At 36.6% G+C, this 18,920-nt stretch overlaps 1 protein-coding gene across 1 annotated transcript; it reads right to left on the bottom strand.

Annotated features, from left to right (window-relative positions):
• Positions 1–12,422: 12,422 nt before the first annotated feature.
• LOC132916570 (fork head domain-containing protein crocodile) lies at positions 12,423–18,470 on the bottom strand. Its single transcript, XM_060976676.1, has 2 exons — positions 16,361–18,470; positions 12,423–15,439 (listed from the first exon to the last, which is right to left on the bottom strand). The coding sequence occupies exons 1-2, from the start codon at positions 17,719–17,721 to the stop codon at positions 15,313–15,315; spliced, it is 1,488 nt and encodes a 495-aa protein (XP_060832659.1). The 5' UTR covers positions 17,722–18,470; the 3' UTR covers positions 12,423–15,312.
• Positions 18,471–18,920: the final 450 nt, after the last annotated feature.

Genomic DNA, 18,920 nt, shown 5'->3' with positions numbered 1-18,920 from the left:
TTATGTATGTATACGTAAACGAAACCTCGAGTCATCTTTAAATATAATTAAATATCTATATTTTGTGATTAACATCCGATTGAGTGCACCATATGCTCCGTCTTACTGGCATATCAGTTAACATTGGGATTTCCCGGTATCCGTGCAAAGTTCAGACGAGACTCGACTGACGCCGTGTTTGTTGACGTATCGACTTTTCCAAAGAAGATCTTTGATTTTGATCGACACGGAGATTCACGTTGATCCGGGTTATTAGTGGAGTCTCTTGGTCCACGGCGAGTGCACGAAATGCTGGAATCAAGATTTAAACAAGCGTCACGGTTAGAAAAACTGATGAATCCGACTCGGACGGTTCGTTCATCAGATCTGGCTTCTAGTTACGTGCAAAATTTATCTTTTTATAATTGCTTGTCGCTCGCTTCATGACCCCTAGAGCGATTATTATTTCAGACTAGCGTGCGCTATCTAATTTTCTTGATCTTCGGATGGCATATCTGTCATAATATGTTCTTAATATTCAACGAGCAGCCACGACAGGTTGCGTTGTGTCAACATAACTCATTGCCAGTATCAACAAGAAACGGTTACAGCTTACGTGCGTGTCCAAGAAGATTCTACATGATCTCACAACCATGATCTTCCACCTCATTGTTATAACGGAGAAAAATTTGATAGTACTTTAATTACTTCATTTTCATTTTATACTTCATAAGCATTTACTTGATTATTTCTATATCAAGGAATAAGTTCATATGTTAATTTTCTGATAATGGAATTTTATTGATATACAAATTTATATAGAAGAAAACACATACTTGGGCAGTGAGAAATCAAAAGGAGAGATGAAGCAACAGGGTGAGCAAAGAATTATTCAAAAAGTAGAATGCTTTCTTGTATGGAGCAAAGATTCTTATTTTGCCTGCTTACAGCCTACGTTCGGTCTTCAAAGTGTACTCGTCAGACAAGAGGAAGTGCTTTTTGTCCTGCCTGCGCGTCCTACGCGTATATTTAACTTGGCATACCTACTTCAACACCTTCTGCCCGCAGAGAACGATCACTTCTTTCTTCTATTGACCATTTCTTTAAAACGTTCGCTTTTTAGTTATAACTAAAAAACAAGAGGAAAGAAATAAATAGCTAACCTTGAATGTTAACCAATAGCGCAACATCTTAGAAAAAATAACAAATTCAATATAAGTTTCAAATATACATTCATTTCCACTAAAATGATTCTAAGCATAATTATACTGTTGAAAATGATTCTATAATATTAGTCTAATAATAAGTTTTTATAGCAAGATTTTATTCTTTTCAATAATCATGAACTCAAGATTATGTGTATTTGTTGCACACAGAAGCAGGTATAGTTACATTCGGTCACGCACTGAGAATATTTTGTCAATCGTCAGTCGTGCTCGTTAGCGGCATCCATCAGAGACGCGGACGCGTCTCGACCACGACGCCTTGACTTCTCGAAATAATCATGTAAACGCATAGAACTCATTTTTTTTTCTTCTTCTTCGCTCTGTCCCAGTCATGTTGGATAGATGAAACATAAATGCACCATGTCTGGAATTCGTACAGAACTAAATGCTATTTTTACTATCGCAATGTAAAAGCTTTCTTTCATTTCCAACAACAAATTTCATATAAACAAATAAACGAGCACCGTTTTGAATCCATAAACAATCGCCATTTTCATCTGGTAATAGACGAGAAGAGTTTGTCAAAATTGTTAACAACATGATTAGTTTCATAGTCCAATCTTTTATTAGTTTGATTAATGCAATAATATTTGCACCTATAAATTAATACATTGACTATTATAATGATCAATGTTAGACGATATTAAACTTTTTATGATAAGATTGAATTGGCGGGAAAAATGAGCGGCGTAAATATATGAATAAATAAGATCCAGAATGCGACGACGATACTCACGATGGTTGTTCGTTCGTGCAGGTGGTTTTGCACGAGGACACGAAGCGGTGCTTGCCTACTGTTTTCAGAATAAACTAGCGAGCTTATACTCATAACAAGAAAAATATTAAATCACCGTCATCGCCTGTACCACCCTATCGAGGCCCTTATCTGTGTAACACTTTTCGATAGTAGAACCGAGTGTCGAGTCAAGAAGCTTATTTGCGCTAACCTCGCCCCGATTATTTTTATTTTCACATCGAAACATTAATACATAATAAATTTACACAGGTTTTGATTGTTGCTGTTTCGTGTGAACGTTCACCACTTCGTTGAAAAAATACTCACCCAGAATAATTCATGGCTCGTAAAGCATTTTGCTGTCACGTTTAACACGCAAAATTAAAATAAATCTTCAGCCTGTGAATAGGCTTCCATGCTCACCACTAATGAAATCGTATCTTCTTGTTTCTTCTTGTCAAAAGATATAAATACACCTATTTTCTTTCGTTGCGTATCACCTTAATGGATAGGAAATTGAAATTGAAATAAATCTTCTACAAATAGGCGCCTATACTTATCACAAGTAGAATCGTATCTTCTCGTACCCTTTCCTAAAAGATATAAATGTTTCTAATCTCCTCTGTTGCGTATCGCCTTAATGGTTATAGAAACGTTTGCTATAAATTTATTCGCTTGTCATAGCATGAATTCTATATGTATACCATGTACGTATATACCAATTTCAGGTCCAAGGCTTTAAGCCATATCAACGACGCACTGATGCACCGGTTGAGCCATTATGAACGCTGGTAATGCTATTTTGAAGACAGGACGACCTGCGGCCCAATCCGCGTTGTGTTCTCGTTCTACCGTGACACCACAGGAGGCACTCGTATACAATAGGTTTGCGTAAGGGTACGCCAGGTCCATGACTAAGGAACGCTCGATTTACCGTGAAATCGGTGAATGTAACCGTATGTACACTCGCTTCCCCTCTGTCAACACGATGATCTTTTTCAGGGGATTGTGTTTGAATAAGGAAGTTGTTAGTATCAATCCATTTTCAATTAAAATTAATTGTTTAGTAATCATGGATCATTGTTAGTGCTAAGTGGTACATAAAATTGAGGAATGCATCTTTAACGATAAAAACACGAACGCACAGAATTGTATATAGAAGAGTTATGCAGATTACACTGTCACTATTTCAATAGTCACCACTTTTATATTACAGGTAATATTTAGCTAACACATAATCTATATAGAATGTTTCCAATTTGTATAATTTTATCAATTTCATTAATGTTGGTGGAGGTTAGAAAGTTCTTTACGATCACTGACAACTGCAGAACACAAATATAAGATTATGAATAGATGCAATAGTTGGTGTTCTGATTCTGACGAATGAAAACCTAATATTAATCAGCTTTGGTAATTAGATAGGGTGATTCTTTCGCTAATAGCCAAAAGGAGAAGTCGTCGATTAGTAATTAAATAACGTTACGACATTAAAAGCCGATACCGCCTGTATTTAGTATGTGATTCGTTTGAGATCGTTATTATTTTCACTTCTCACATATGTACACATAGAATGATGAAGGCAACAGCGACTTTTTTTGAGCCCACTAATGAGACATCACTCTGTATTAAGTTTCGTATCATTCAATCACTTTCATATGACTACAAAAATTTTATATAATTAAAACGAATTGTAGAAGCCGAAAAAAACGTTTCGTTGGAAAATCAGCATTCACTGTAACCGTTAGCCTAATAATTCATGCCGACGTAAAAAAGCGTAAATCGATCGAACAAGGATGCGGCTACCTTCTCACGGGAGCAAGCACGGCGTAACTATCAGAACACAAACTCGAAACAATCAGTTCATTGTCTGGCTCTCATTGTATATCTTTCTAGGCTGGGAGGATCGCATCCACGGGCCTGAAGGTGCATCCACGTACAATACGCGCGCGCGATGTGCGCGTAACAAAGTAACAATACAATCGGTAGGCGACAGGAGGATATCACGCGCACCACTGGCCACCGGCAATGACTTAATGCTATTTGGAGACTACGGCCTTCCTCTTGCACGCCATTATGCACGCGTGGCGGGTGTACTCGTCCGTGAATGCTGTAACACGAAGCCTAAAGAGAGACGCCGCGCCGACACAACGGAAATGTTTACGGTTTCGTGGGTCGCTTTGGGTCGCTTGCCCGGCAAAATGTGAACCGATTTCTCTCAGATGAAGTTAAAGATGCCAACTCGCATGGTGATTTCCCTTTGTGTGACGCGTTCAATAGAATACAACGTTCATTCGCAGCCGATAGTTTTGGATCTATTATCAAATTATAACTTGTATAACCTCGTTCTTAATTAACTTAGATACACTCAGATTAGGTTAAATTTTTAGTTATTATCAGCTGATTTGCCAAAAGATAACCATTTTTCTTAAAAAATGTTGAATAGTGTAATCGATGTTGAGAAATCTCAAAACAAAATTATGCAGTCTGCAATCATCCTTTGAAAATGTAATGACAGAGAATTTAAGTACAGGAAGACTATTTACTGATGAAGTTTTGGTGAAGATGCAATTCCAGGAATATGGAACCGGTTGAATGGTTTAATGGCATTCGGTGTCAGAATCTCGTGGGACGTACGTACGTGTAAACAGGCACGGTGTCGGGCAACGTGCCGTACGGGGGTTGAACACCCTAAAATTAGCCCCGGAGCGGGACGCTACGCGTATATGCGGACGCAGTACGTATTGAATGTGGACCCACACGCATGGAGAGCGTGAAAAAATGCTTACATTATCATCCGTAATTTCGTAAACATACCGCGGGTTGTACGGGGACTAGACTATGGGATCCCGTTGGTGCACTCGTTGCGGGTGGCCCAAGAAACCTACCGTCTTCCGTAGTTTTCACTCTGAGAAGTGGGTCTTCTGTAGAAGACACATAAAAAATGCTATACATTACGATTAAGAAATCCATGTGTACTCATGTGTTAATAGAATAAAAGATGGTAGCAATTTCTATTAATAATATTTATGTTAGGGTCCTCTTGCACAATATTAATTCATTTGTTTAAGGAAGCCCAGGTATAGTAATCATACAAATATTTTTAATAATAAATTACAGCTGTTGTTAAAATTTATATTATTTAGTGAAATATTAAGCCAGAAAAATACAGTTATAGTAAGTAATTTATAATCTTTAGAGGACAGAGGAAATACATAATCATGAGTCGAAAAATGAAATGAAAACGCTCTTTTCTACAAATGTGAAAATCATGATACCAGAGGAATTAATTCGTTCTTATGGTGGTTGATGTTGGAAACAATGCAGAAAACAAATATAAAGTATTCGCGAGCACAGTATCATTCGATGAAGTTGTACTGTGAGGGACAAAGATGGGTAAGTGCATGCGGTTAATTAATTGCCTATTTTAAATTCGAATTACCATGCTATAATAACGTGTGATGCGTTAGGGTAGCCTCCGGGGTCAATGTTATGGACGAAGAAGATAGACGCGCGGAAGGGATGGAAACCGGTAGAGACATCAGTACATCGACGTTCCTTGATACGTTGGTAGGTGTGCCAATTAAATTCGAAATTACTGGCGAGAACGAACAAACTGTTGCGACGTGTAAATGTATCTACCAATGTGTTCCTGGGAACGTTTCGCACAACCGATTTAGCATTCAACGTCATAATGACGTTTGCATTTTCGACTGGCGCCATTGTTTACTTTATTTCGAATTAAACCGCGATTAAGTGTGATCTCATCTACAATCTACACGAATATCCATACAATGATCGTTACGTTTCACTGTCCGCTTAGAAACTTTTGACAGCAGTTACATATTCTATTTACCGAATGAAACGATATCTAAATTGGAACATTTCCAAAATCAAGTTAATCGAAATCTTTAACTCTAAGTAGTTGATTACTGTAGGATAATAAATAATGTAATAGACAAAAATTGAAATTTAAAATTAATTGAATTATGTGCTTGTAGTAAAATCAATATCAAAGAGGAAATTACCAGATGCAGTGTTAAAGTCAAGTTCATTTACAAGCACTAAGTAATTTCTTGAAAAGAGTGAAGATGGATCTTGTTACTTATTACACGATAATAATTCTAAGAAAACTTTCAAGTTTTAAATGAAGAGATACGTTTCGTAATAACTATAGCAATATTCGGGAAGCGAGCTAGCCAAGTTCGATAAATATTTTTCTCGACAGAGATACTCATAACAAACCCGGGCGATGGTCGTGCACCGATAAACCGCTTTCGAGCGATTTTCACGATGGTGGTCGTGGCAGGGCGATGCTCCACATCCAGCGACTATCGATCTGTTCTTGCGGCTACCATTGGATAGCAACGGACCTCCGTTTCTACACCGACACGAACCAATTTCCATTGGTCCCTTCTTTTATTTTTATTTTTCGCTTTTTTTTTTACCAATTCTTTGTGTTCTTTTTTCTCATCTGAGAATGGGGCAACCGAATGCGCAGAGAAAAGAAAAATCACGAGGGAGATAAAAATATAGACGTGGTACGGAATATTGTAACTTTCTCGAACATTTGTAATTGCCAATTTTAATTGGTCCCTGTTCGTTTCTCATCCCCACACCGTTCTTTTCCCCCATTTCTTTCCCCATCTTCCCCGTTATCTGCGAACAGCTTTTTTTCTTTTTACCCTTTGCTCGGACAGCGCCACTGTGTTGGATGTAAATGAAATTCTATTTATCCACCACCACGCTCGGCCAGACTCTTCCGTACCTTTTTTTTCTGTTTCCACGTACACTTGCCTCTTGCTCCCGTGTGACCCTATCCATTTGCTGGAATACGACGGAATGGAGATTTTGGTTCGTCTCTGTGAAAGTTTGTTCTAATGGACCAGGCGCTTCGCTCGATTATACTTCGCCGTTGCTCCAGCTCTAGGCGACTATTATTTTACTCAATTATTTTTCTAAAAAAAATATTATATAATCTCTAAATATGATTTTCCTCCTCTAATGGAACTTTGAGATAAAAATCATGTATGTACTGGAATAAGGAAATTTTTCGGATAACTTAAGCTGATTAGATGAAATATTCCATCACTAGATTATAGCATGTCGTCTTAAGAATATTGTAGAACTTCTTTTTTAATATATTTGAAGCCGTAAAACTCTGATTGGATTTACAGAATCATGAGATTGTGTGGTACGTATTGCAGCATTTAACGATTATAGTATCCATATATCACAATATCATAAAATCTCATTTTCCATAACCCTAGATCGTAAAATTCAAATAGAATCATTTCAGGATTGTTACATATTAATTTCTAAAAATATTATCTTGTTTTAGAAACTCAACATCATTATCATTTGTAAGAAGCGAGACAAATAAATTTTACAAATAGAATAAAGGAAGGAAGAGGGAGAAGGAGCAGCGACTGCGACGATAGAAGTCGACTACGTGTATCGAGGTTAGGTCACGGTACTTCAGCAGCGATTCTAGTTTCGCGTTTCGCCGCGGGTCTCTGGGAAATGCACACCTGTCGTCTTCCCCTGAACGAGCAGACGATGACGATGCCCCCTTTCTCTTCCACGCTTCTCTCTTGACGATGCGTTCGTTCTTCTCTTTTCATCCTCGTCTTCACTGTGTTGGTTATATCTTGTTTCCTTTGTTTGGATTTTTGTGTCAAAAATATTCTTTGAAAACTAACAATCTATAATCGGGAAACTCTTACGTGTTCCTTATCTGCTTTCTTTTTTTCAATGGAAGCTTTATTTATATGCTAGTAATTATATAATAATAATAGTAGTCTCATTAATCCTGAAAAACATACTGATATTATTATAGGTTTCTCGATTGTTTCAGGATAATCCAACAAGCACTACACTATTAAGGAAATGATAACAGTAAAAGTCCTATTACATATTTTCATTTTCAATTTCCTTGTTTTTATGGCTATGTAATAATTAATTTAATAATGTCATATAATAAAGATCAATCATACCTTAATTCCAATCTATTGTATTTTATACTGATTTAAGATTATGAAAGTTAATAAACATTTTAATCTGAACATTAATCTCTCTTTTTATTGTAAACCATCATTTATTGGAAATGCGACAAGAAATCATTAGCGTTTTAGTTGTAACCTATAACCTTCTTTGTTGCGGTTTTTCTGCTCCGAAACACAATTCTGTAAGCTATCACTGACCAGTTCTCGACGCAGCATGCATCTCATTGCTGGGTTGCTTAGAAAAAAACGGTTGTACGTAAGTCGGAAACGAAGAAGGTTTACGCTGTCGATTCTCTTTCTCTCTCCGTCCATTTCGTAGAGCGTACTGTTTGTTTAAGTAAGCCGACGGCCAAACTTTTTTTCTCTTTCGTTCTCTTGTTTGAAATTGATGATTGCATGGAACCGCTAATACCGCCGCAACGGTTACGCGGGAAGAAACAGAAAAAAGGAAGTAACGATAGAGTGGGAGGAAAGGGCGGGAAAAAGCGAACAAGAGGACCGCGAGTCGACGTTGCAGCTTGAGCGTGCGACTAGCGTTCCTACCGTCGAAATGATCGTCGTTCGACCATGGTTTTTCCGTCAACGCAATGTTTACGCCACACGTGGGAACGTAGTTCCAACCGTTTTTACCATAGAGATTTTACTCTTCAAAGCGAAACTTTTTCCTATCCACTTTGGTGATTTCTATGGCACGATTAGTAATGTGGTAATTGCAAGGCGTTACAAAAAGTCCCAAAAGAAACATGTAGTATTCACGAAAACAAGCAAAAAAATCTCAATGAACATGAGCCTAAATACCATTAATTTCAATATTATAAGACTTTTTAACAAAGTTTCGAAATTTAAAAATTTACGAAGTTTTTAAATAACTTGGATAATAATTACCGCATTTAAACTATGTACAGTCAGGGACAAAAATAAGTGGACAGCTAGTGAAAATACATATCAATAAAGTTTCATTAAGTTTACACAAAAATGTCAATATTAATTCTAATTATTTATTAAACAATCTATATATTCTAAAGGTATATAATGAACAAAACTTATGTATATAACACTAGTATTAGTTGAATTAAAATTCATCAATATGTACATATTTTACTTATTTTGCTTATTTTTTACCTCGACTATTCTTTTTATCGGTAACATGTCACGTGACCCGTCAATATAGCTTAGACAACGCCGTGTTAATTATTCCTCCAGTGGGCATACATCACTGTAAGTGAATAGAACTATGTAAAGAGTGATTTCTGTTCTGTGCCAGTGACAAAATGCATCTTGCGGTTGAAGATCAAGAAGAATTAGGAAGAATCAAGTTTCAAAGGAGATATGGGTTTTTCCAAGCGATTTCCGAGGCTGTTTCACAAGGAAAGGTACGTTAACCATTTAGGTTAAGAATTAAATGGGGTCGCGCATTCTCCACAACGTATTTGCACGCTGCAGGGTGGATAATTTTAAGTGTTTGCCGTGGAGATAAAGATCGAGAGCCGAATGACTTCTGCACCCTCAAATTCTGCCGCTCTAAAATTGCCCCAACCTGAGTCGATCGCACGGAACCGCGTGTGTTTGCTCGGTTTAGAGACTAATGCCAGCCCACCATCCCGACAGTTTACATTCCGTGCAAATACCTCTTCTGATGTCCATCACTTTCGCCTGTCGATCGCTAATTCGATTCTGCCTTTGATAAAGTGCCTGTCACAAGCAATTAATAAACTTTACCATAATTTTCTGTTAATTCAACAGGCGTCACGTTACCATTCGCCATTTCGGTTCTTTAAGTGATTTTCAATAAAAAAAAAACATGCATCGTTTTTGCATCCTTTTGAATTTGTCTTTAATTCTCTTATTTTTAGGTTAAGTAGAAGTTTTTAATAAATCCCGCCATAATTTTCATTCGCTATGTTAATTTCCTGATCAATTTCAAATAAAAAATACGTATTATTTTTGCATTCTTTTAAATTCGTTTCCAATTTTCTTGTTTTTGAGTTAGGTAAAGATTTTAATAAAATACAGTTATAGAGACTAAATGGGACAACTAACAACGAAAGAAAAAATATATGGAAAATTTCTGGAATAGCTTTTAATAATTACGCTAGAATTGAATGTGATTTGACCAAAAAGAAATTATACATAAAATATTGCATTAACGTAACGTTGATTCTTAATAGATAAATAGATAATTCTGACGGAACCAGCGTGCATTTTTGAATAGGGTATACGGTTATGTTCCAAGAGATTCTCGACCCTGGGTTTTCCATAAACCAAAGACCCTTAGGCGAAAGGAACAGGATAGACTAACGCGTGCTCGAAAAGATTCTACTAACTGGTCAATAGGTATATACTCTATCTTCCGACGAACTAACGGATTGCCGGCACGAAACGTCCTAAAACCCAGCTTTATCCTGAGCACGTGTTTCGGCAGATGCAGTTCAATACCGCCTCGAGCGAAAACCACCGAACAACCGGACGAAACTTTACTCGTTACTAAATCGTAGAGATACTGTGTTAGTTATTGAACTCTTTTTCATATTAATAACGAATATTAATTGTTGACGAGACTTTCGAATGCAACCTCTAATAGTTAAACATAATCTCTTTATATCTTAATTTTACGAACTACTAAATTATAGGGCAACTTTACTATGTAATACTTACGGAATTTTTTCTTATACTAATAACGGCTGTCTTTGAACTATAACCTCTAATAATTGGGTATGTGCAACATAACCTCATAATAATCTGTATAATTAACAATATAAATCATCGACCATATTAATATCAAATAAAGTATCTTGTAATTTCTATTATATATTTTCAGATTTGTCGCAAACTTTAACAATAGATTCATGATAGTCGAGACTCATAACAGTGCTACCTAATCAAATTTGCCGAGTTACAAGAAAATTATGTACTCAGCTTGACTCAATTAACTTGATCGTACTTTTTATTATTAGCATTGCGCTGTGCAAAAAGAATTCCATCGAAATTACGCAGGCTTCGATGTCGTTCGATCATACAAATACATATCTCGATGAACAAAGTCAGCTGAACGTAGCAAGATATTCTTATCTTTCCATTATCGCCCACGTCGATACGGAGAAATAACGTTTCGTGAGTCGTGACTAGAAATAATCGAAATCGATCTCTGAGATGCAACAAAGTGCCAACCAAAATGCAGCGGTTGTATATACAATAGTCGAAGCATCTGTTTGAAAATTTCGCGAAGCTTCTAAACGAGTTCACCTTTGTATTATTTTCGCGATCCTAAACGATGCGTTACTTTTATATTTTTTCCGTCGTAAAATCATTCGATTTGTTAATCCGATTGAAACGATTGTTTGATCATTTCTCCTTTTTTTAAAATTTTACGTTTCATCGTGTTGAATAAAACGAATATTTTTTTCGAGAGTATCGAAAATTTTCCCTCGCAATAATGGAATTAATTTTGATCAATGCCATGGATAATTAAATGGTCCTATTATTTTCGCAGGTGTTTATATCGATCGTGTTTCGTACTGTATACATTTACACTTTTGTGAATACCGATGTTCATCGTTGAAAAAAGAAGAAAAAAAAAAAAACGAATTGTAACGAAATATTTTTTTTCCAAGCACTTCTCTCTCCGTAATACCAACAAACATCCGATACGTTGAACAATAGTTTTACAAGTGTTGTATCGGTTGGTATCGCTGAACCGTGAGACGGATGGTGGGGCAAGGAGAGTTGGATAAATTGAGAATTTCGTGCAAAGATACCTCAAAAAAATAACACAAAGTGTTTTCGTTACGTTTCATTACGTTTATTTCGTAAGGTTTTCGTATTCGCACAACTTATCCTACGTTAATAAGTTTGCGATTATTATTACTAATTCGTAATATCAATACGTTTTCTGTATATATAGATCTGTCTATTTATACATATATAGCTTTATCTATACAATCTATATATCTAATATATATATATATACATACATACATACATATATTATACACACGTACATATATGTATGTATATATATATACTCTTTTTAATAATATACACGCAGAGATCTACCTACGATACGATTTTTTCCGTTTCAATCGTTTAATTATTCACATGATCCGTTTTGCAATAAATATATATTATATCTCAATCCTCATCAAACTACCAATTTCGTGCAACCAAATCGCTCGCATTGGTTGCAAGGAATAACGTTACGCGAATAAATGCACAAAATGACGAGACACATAAACGCACTACCGAAAACGATCGTATCACTTTCTACTAATTTTTATCACCTTTGTCTCGTTCCATTTAATTAACTAGCAGAAAGAACTTCCATCATTTTCATCGAATATATAATTGGCTGGCGCTGATATTTTGAGGTTATAAATTAGAACATTAAGTCCGAGACACATATACGAGAAATAACTATTGTTTATTTATTTGTTTACTATACGTACATAAGAATAACATACGTACTTATAGGTTTCTTTCTGTTTCAATTCCTTTTATTTACCTGTTATTGCATAATTGTATCTTTTTAATAGAGCATTATTTGCACATGCTAATACGTAAACACTATTTATAATTATAAATTGTTAGATTTCAGATTAAAAAACATCGATTGATGTTGTTTTTATGGAGATAGTTCAAATCTCAAACTGTAAGAATTATTTGTAAATCAGTATTTAAAATTGTGAAAAATAACAAATGATTTAGTTCTAAAATGTTATGTAACCTTTTTTATATCTCTTTATGTATAATTTAAGCGTCTTACCAAAGATTGTGTAATAAAATATTACTGTTATTTATTTAACATTATCATCCTGAACGAGGCTTGTGGCTTCTTATCTCCCCTTGCGTGTCTCAAATTACTATACAGAATTGCTTACAAAACATGTACATAAATGTTGAAAATTGTATAACCTCACTATATCACTCCCATCAACTGTATCCATTATCGTCACAAGAATGTTTGATGCGAATTATCGATGTAACTTTCTTCATCCATCAATTCTTAATCCAATTGAGAAAACGACTTTGCTACAGTGACTATTCTGTACCAAGTATAATTATATTCCATTAATCCTCGATTGTAAACACCATTATGGTATATTCTCATTTCCAATATGGCGTCCAAGATTAAGAGCTATATAAAGAAGATCAATAAATATATAAATAATACTCCAACATATTGCGAATATTATTAATGAAATTGATTTTAAAAACTATCAAAAATGATCACTAAAATAAAATTTATCAGTTTAAAAATTATATTGAACCATCTGGTATATTAAATTGTATTAATAATCATCCATTTCTTTATCAATTCTTCTATTTTATAGTCTAAAAATCTGTTTCTAAGTATCTTGAATATTGATCTCGTGTTTTTACCGGAAATGGATAATTCCGATAGGGACACGTGCACTGCCTGAAATATTTTTTTCTGTCTCATTAATTCCCTGCAGGTTTGTACAGTTGCAATGTGTGCAGGATCGTTCGTATCTTGGTGCAAACAAGATCATCGCGAGAAGAAGGAATTTTGAATCGGCCAAAATTACCGTAGATCAGTAAAGAGATCTGCCTTTGTTTGCTCAGGTGACGACGATCATCACTGATATTCACATCTGTTTTCACGCCACATCTCGCGTCATTCGCTCTTCCGATTCATTAATGAATGATCCAACATGCAATAAAATTGATCACGTAGGTATTTAGAGATCGAAAGTATCATCCCGAAACCTCAATCTGTATAATACTGTCCTCCTTATATGTTTAAGTAGTTAAAATGTCCTTTCTAATATTTTCTGATTTTTTAAAATATGTTGGAATATTTAAAGTCTTCCGTGTCCATTGCTTTAATTCTTGCACTTTAAGTAAATTAAAGCTACAATTTCTGTATTTTAAGTAAAGTTATATAGACTGTTACGAAACAATTATTAAATATTTGTAATTGAATAAAGAAAAACAGAGACTATAAAAGATAAAACTCCAACTTTCCCGAGTTTTTTGAAATGTTAGATAGGAGCAGAATTTGTTTCCGTTATTAAACTGCTCTACAAAAAGTTCAAAGCATGAGATGAAAAATGCTGACATTTAATTTAAACGACAATTTATGTGAAAAAAGAAACTTTGGAGAAGAAAGCTAAAAAATGCATTACAAAATAATATTATTTATTATTAGATTCTTAATCATCGAATTTTCTGCTTTTTACTCAATAAATAAAGAAATGAAAAAAAATTACTCCTGCCAGTCGCGGCCATTTTGAAGCTATATGTCAATCTGCTATCTCCTTAGATCAAGTAGTACATGTGTACTAAACTTTTTACGTCCTGAAGAAGGACACGTGTTCACTCTGATCGCGATAATGTCTTGAAAATGTCAAGTATGTATAACTTTAGTTGGCGTACGACGATTTATTTCCTTCGTTCGTTATTTCTCGATCGATATACATACATAAAACCGAAATAAGATTCGATAGAGTATAAAATACCTTGAACTATATGTAGTTTCACTCCAACTACATATCTCTAATCGAAGTAGAAATTAGTGAACGCTGTTGCGTTGAATTATTCGCACAATTCACTGCAAGCATTTTCCTCGATAAGAATCGCTAATAATCGACAGACTCATAAGAAAAACAATCTTTATCAAGAGATATAAAATTTTATGATTTCGTTAAATATAATTCTTCTATAATATTAATATAAATATATTTATAGTAATTGAAAGGCAGCGCCAATACCTAAAATGTATTTTTTTGGACGAGAAAAAAATGTAGCTTTCGTATTTAAAAGTGTAAAAAGTTTATTATTCCGAATATTAATTGATTATGAATATATAGCATATTCCAGAAAGTGATTTGATCTTGATTAATCTCAAATTGCTTTTTCTTAGATTAGACAAATTACTGGAAAATGAAGTATTGTGGCAGTCCACTCAGTTGTTTAATACGACGAATATTTCATTAAAAGGAGTGAAATAAATTGAAGAGAAATAAAAGACGCTAGAGATAAATATGAACAAGGATCGTTTTTGTCATGAGTCCTTCGATCCTCTCCTATTCGTTAAAATCTTTTTTTACTGCACCTATAACGTGCTACGTTATACATTCACTGTACTATTATCAAGTACATGAACGATGAAATATCTACAGCTATTTTCGTATCGTTTAGTTCGTATAGTTTCGGCAAATTGAGATTCAAATTGATATTACTTTCATACCGTTTTATCATGGATTTCTAGACTTATCTAATTCCACTCTTTGGCGAGCTCTTCCGTGCACGGGATCCACTCTTGTTTCACATAAACCAAGCTCGGGTCGTAGTGCTCGGTGTGGTGTTCTTCAAGGCCTCGGTGATGAGGCCTTGAATTTCGGTATTCTCAGTATTTGTGCAACGTGATAGGTAGATTTCCGCTAGTGTTGACAGTATTGCAGTCTTGGTAGTATCTGTGGTACAAGGGTGGAGACGGAGCTGCGCTCGATGAGAGTGGAGTTGGCGGGCTGGATCTGAAAATTGTGGATACTTTACGATTTCGTTAGTAATCGAAAGTCGTAGTAGTAGTAGTAGTAGTAGTAGTAGTAGTAGTAGTAGTAGTAGAAAGTCGTTCTTGCAAAGGAAAACATCCATGGATAATAATTCGCAATATATGTAACACTGTTATTAAATTTTTCCAAGTAATTAAATTTTATTACATTTAATATCTCACTATGTCATATTATGGTACAATTATGTTATAGAATTTATGTTACATTATAGTTATATTATAAAATTACATTTTCTCTCTCTCACATTAAAATGAAGTTTCAGGAAATTAAATTTCTTACTTTTAATAATAAATATCTATTCTGCTCTCGCTAGAATACGTTATAAAATTTGTATTATGCTATATATTCGCGCATCATAAAACTGCACTTTTGCTACATTTTAAGGCAATACAATTTAAAATTATAAGTAATTAATGTTATTACTCTTAGCCATCACCAATCTCACTACACTATCTACATATATTGTGGTACAATTATATTCCAATATTATATTCATATTACTTATATTATACTTATTTATATCATAAAATTTCATATCACTTTAACTATAATACAATCTTTAATTTCAAGTAATTAAATCTTTTTACTCTTTTATACATTTATCTATTTACTTATGAAAGACATCTTTGGAAAGAAATCTTACAAGAAAAATCTTTTTTAACTTAAAAAAAGATGGTAATAAAATAAACAATGAAACAACAAATAATTTTGATCTAGATACATCTATCCAAAAATTGTACTTTCGCTATAGTACAATTGTAAGATCTAAATAATTAAACTGTTTTACTTTTCGTATACTACAATTCATTAGATATCTTCCCCGAACAAAGGATAAACGATGGTAGAACAGCGAAAGGATTCACCAGTGACTTCTGTTTTTACCTGTAAAGCTGACAGCTCGGCGATTGGGTATCCTGATAAATGGCGGCGGCGTCGGGGCTGGCCGCCTCCTGGTACCATTGCGAGTGTCCCGCGCTGTTATTATGGTTTCTCGAATTGTATTCCGCATGATCCATTATGTAACCAGCCGTGGGCGTGCAATAAGGCGCGTACATGGTTCCAGGCGGCGAGCCGTTGCTCCTAGACACGTTGCTGCTGTGACCGTATCCAGTGGTCGCCATCATTGCCGCGACGGCGGCCGTCGTCGTAGTTGTAGTCGCGCAAACGGAGGGCAGGTGGTCCCTGGAGACCACCCCCGAACCCATCGACTCCCTGCTCGTCATAATCGAGTGTGAGTGAGGGTGAGGATGTTGAAGACCGTGTGGATGATGCGTATGGTGTGGATTATCCCTTGTCATTAGAGCTGCGCTGTTCTCTCTCGTCGTCATCAGTGCATCCACGCTAAAACTAGTAGGATCTAATCCCATAGACACGTCTTGAATGCTGTCTTGATGAACTTGATGAGCTTGGTGCACTTGATGACCCAGAGCAGTTTGGATGACGCTTTGGCCAGCTACTGCGATGGCTGACGTCGTCGTTACCGCTGTCTTTGTGTCTTGAATAGGACTATGAAGACCGTATTTCGCTTGTACAGCCATACAATGACCACCAGCGTCGTTTACCGGCTCCCTTTTCGGTTTACATAAAGTCGTCTCCAGGGTGCCCAATTTCTTTGTAGATGCGTCCGACGGTGGCGCTATTACAATGTTATTAGGTTTCGTCTCCTCCTGATTACGTTGCTTCTCGGGAACCAAGCCTTGTCTCTTTAAAGCTTCTTCTTTCTCTTTCAGGGCATCTTTCTTTTTAAAACGCCGCCGACGCCTTAGATAAGAACCGTTATCGAACATATTGTAGCTATCCGGGTCTAGTGACCAATAGCTTCCTTTTCCAGGCTTCTTGTCATCCCTCGGTACCTTCACAAAGCACTCGTTTAGGCTGAGATTATGCCTGATGGAATTTTGCCAGCCTTGCTTATTTTCACGGTAATAAGGAAAACGTTCCATGATAAACTGATAAATTCCGTTTAGCGTGATCTTCTTGTCGGGAGCGTTTTGAATCGCCATTGCGATCAAAGCTATGTAAGAATACGGAGGTTTTACCATATCCTTACCGGGATGGTGAATGTGTTGTTGGGTTATGCCTGAGACTGGGTAACCTGCCGCCGTCGCGTAACCGCCGTATCGGTATTGTTCGTAGTATCCTGGAGCGGCGCCCACTCCTGGATACGACGGAGTCCCCATCCCAACAGGAACCGCCGTTGCGTGCCTGTAATATGCATTCTGCTCGCTGAACAGCGTATGCATCTTTACAAATGCACCTGATCTTGGCTTTACTTTAAACACGAGCGGCTGATTTTCGAAAAGATTCAGTGGCACCTGCCCTGTGATACGTGAATCTATATAATATATCTAGATCACTGGCTATATATATTTTCAGAATAGTTTTAACGTAACGACATTTTTATTTAATACGATAAATGTCCTATATATCCTCCAAAGACGGCAGTGAACTTTGATTTTTACATTCACTCACTGATTTCGATCAGTCACATTTAGTTATTTACACTTAGTCACTAAACAATCGGTATATGATGATATAGGGAATTCACTAGATATTTCTGGGCAAGTCGATACAGTCACTCACTGAAACTTTCGAATCGGCATGGTAGTCACACGGTTCGATAGATCGTCGGCGAATTATCAATTCCGTCGGCGGTAGACGGAGACGGCGGCGTTCGTTTACTCGTTAGACCGTTTAAATGGTGTTTTGTTGACGCTTCGGAATATCTCTGTAGTCTGTTGGGAAGTTGGTCTCCGTCGATCGAGGAAGAGACAGGCGGCGCGGCGTGGTGCAAGACAAGGGTGCATCCAGTGGTCGATGCAAGGCTAACCCGTAAACCCGCGTGCACGCGTATTATGATACACAACAGGCCGGAGTTTACTCAACCCCGAGTAAAAACACACTGGGGCCTCGGCCTCGCGAGCGAACGAAGTGTTCGGTGTCGGGCAGCACGGCTGCGCGACCCGTACGTGCCGCTTCTCTTCGAAAAATCACGAGAAACCCCGTGACGGCCTGCCGCCTGTTATTCAACGGGCCACGTGATTGGCCGGCCGCCAATCATGTGACTCCACCTACGTGAGTCGACCAATCAGAGAGCTAGTATTAAAGGGAAATTCGTGGACGCCTCTACGGTTAGGTTGCCAAGGATCGTGCCACACTCCTAACTCAGTCACGCCCTCGTGACTCGCGCAGGGCCGACGCAACAAAAGCGAGACAATGAGCATCGCCCTGCGTGTGGTGTGAGAGCACACGCGAAATTTTTCCGCGCGCGACTACGCGGCCGTCGGATACTTTTACACCGTATACCCATCAATCGACGTATTTTACAAGATCGAAGGCTGGGCGTTGGATTATTGAGTTTTTTTGTCCAGAGAGTTTTTGAGAGTTTTAATTACGTTGTTTAGTTCGACAGATAACGACGGATATGGTCGCGGGATGACGG

This window comes from Bombus pascuorum, chromosome 2 (genome assembly GCF_905332965.1).
Source record: "Bombus pascuorum chromosome 2, iyBomPasc1.1, whole genome shotgun sequence".
NCBI classification, from domain to species: Eukaryota; Metazoa; Arthropoda; class Insecta; order Hymenoptera; family Apidae; genus Bombus; species Bombus pascuorum.
Note: the sequence above shows the minus strand (reverse complement) of the source record. Positions and strands in the feature narration are given on the sequence as shown.

Excerpts from the sequence above, each read along its gene's own strand:
- LOC132916570 (XM_060976676.1), bottom strand. The coding sequence starts at position 17,721 with ATGCATACGCTGTTCAGCGAGCAGAATGCATATTACAGGCACGCAACG. Across the intron at positions 15,440-16,360 it reads CCGAGCTGTCAGCTTTACAG|ATCCAGCCCGCCAACTCCAC; the intron begins GTAAAAACAGAA and ends CACAATTTTCAG.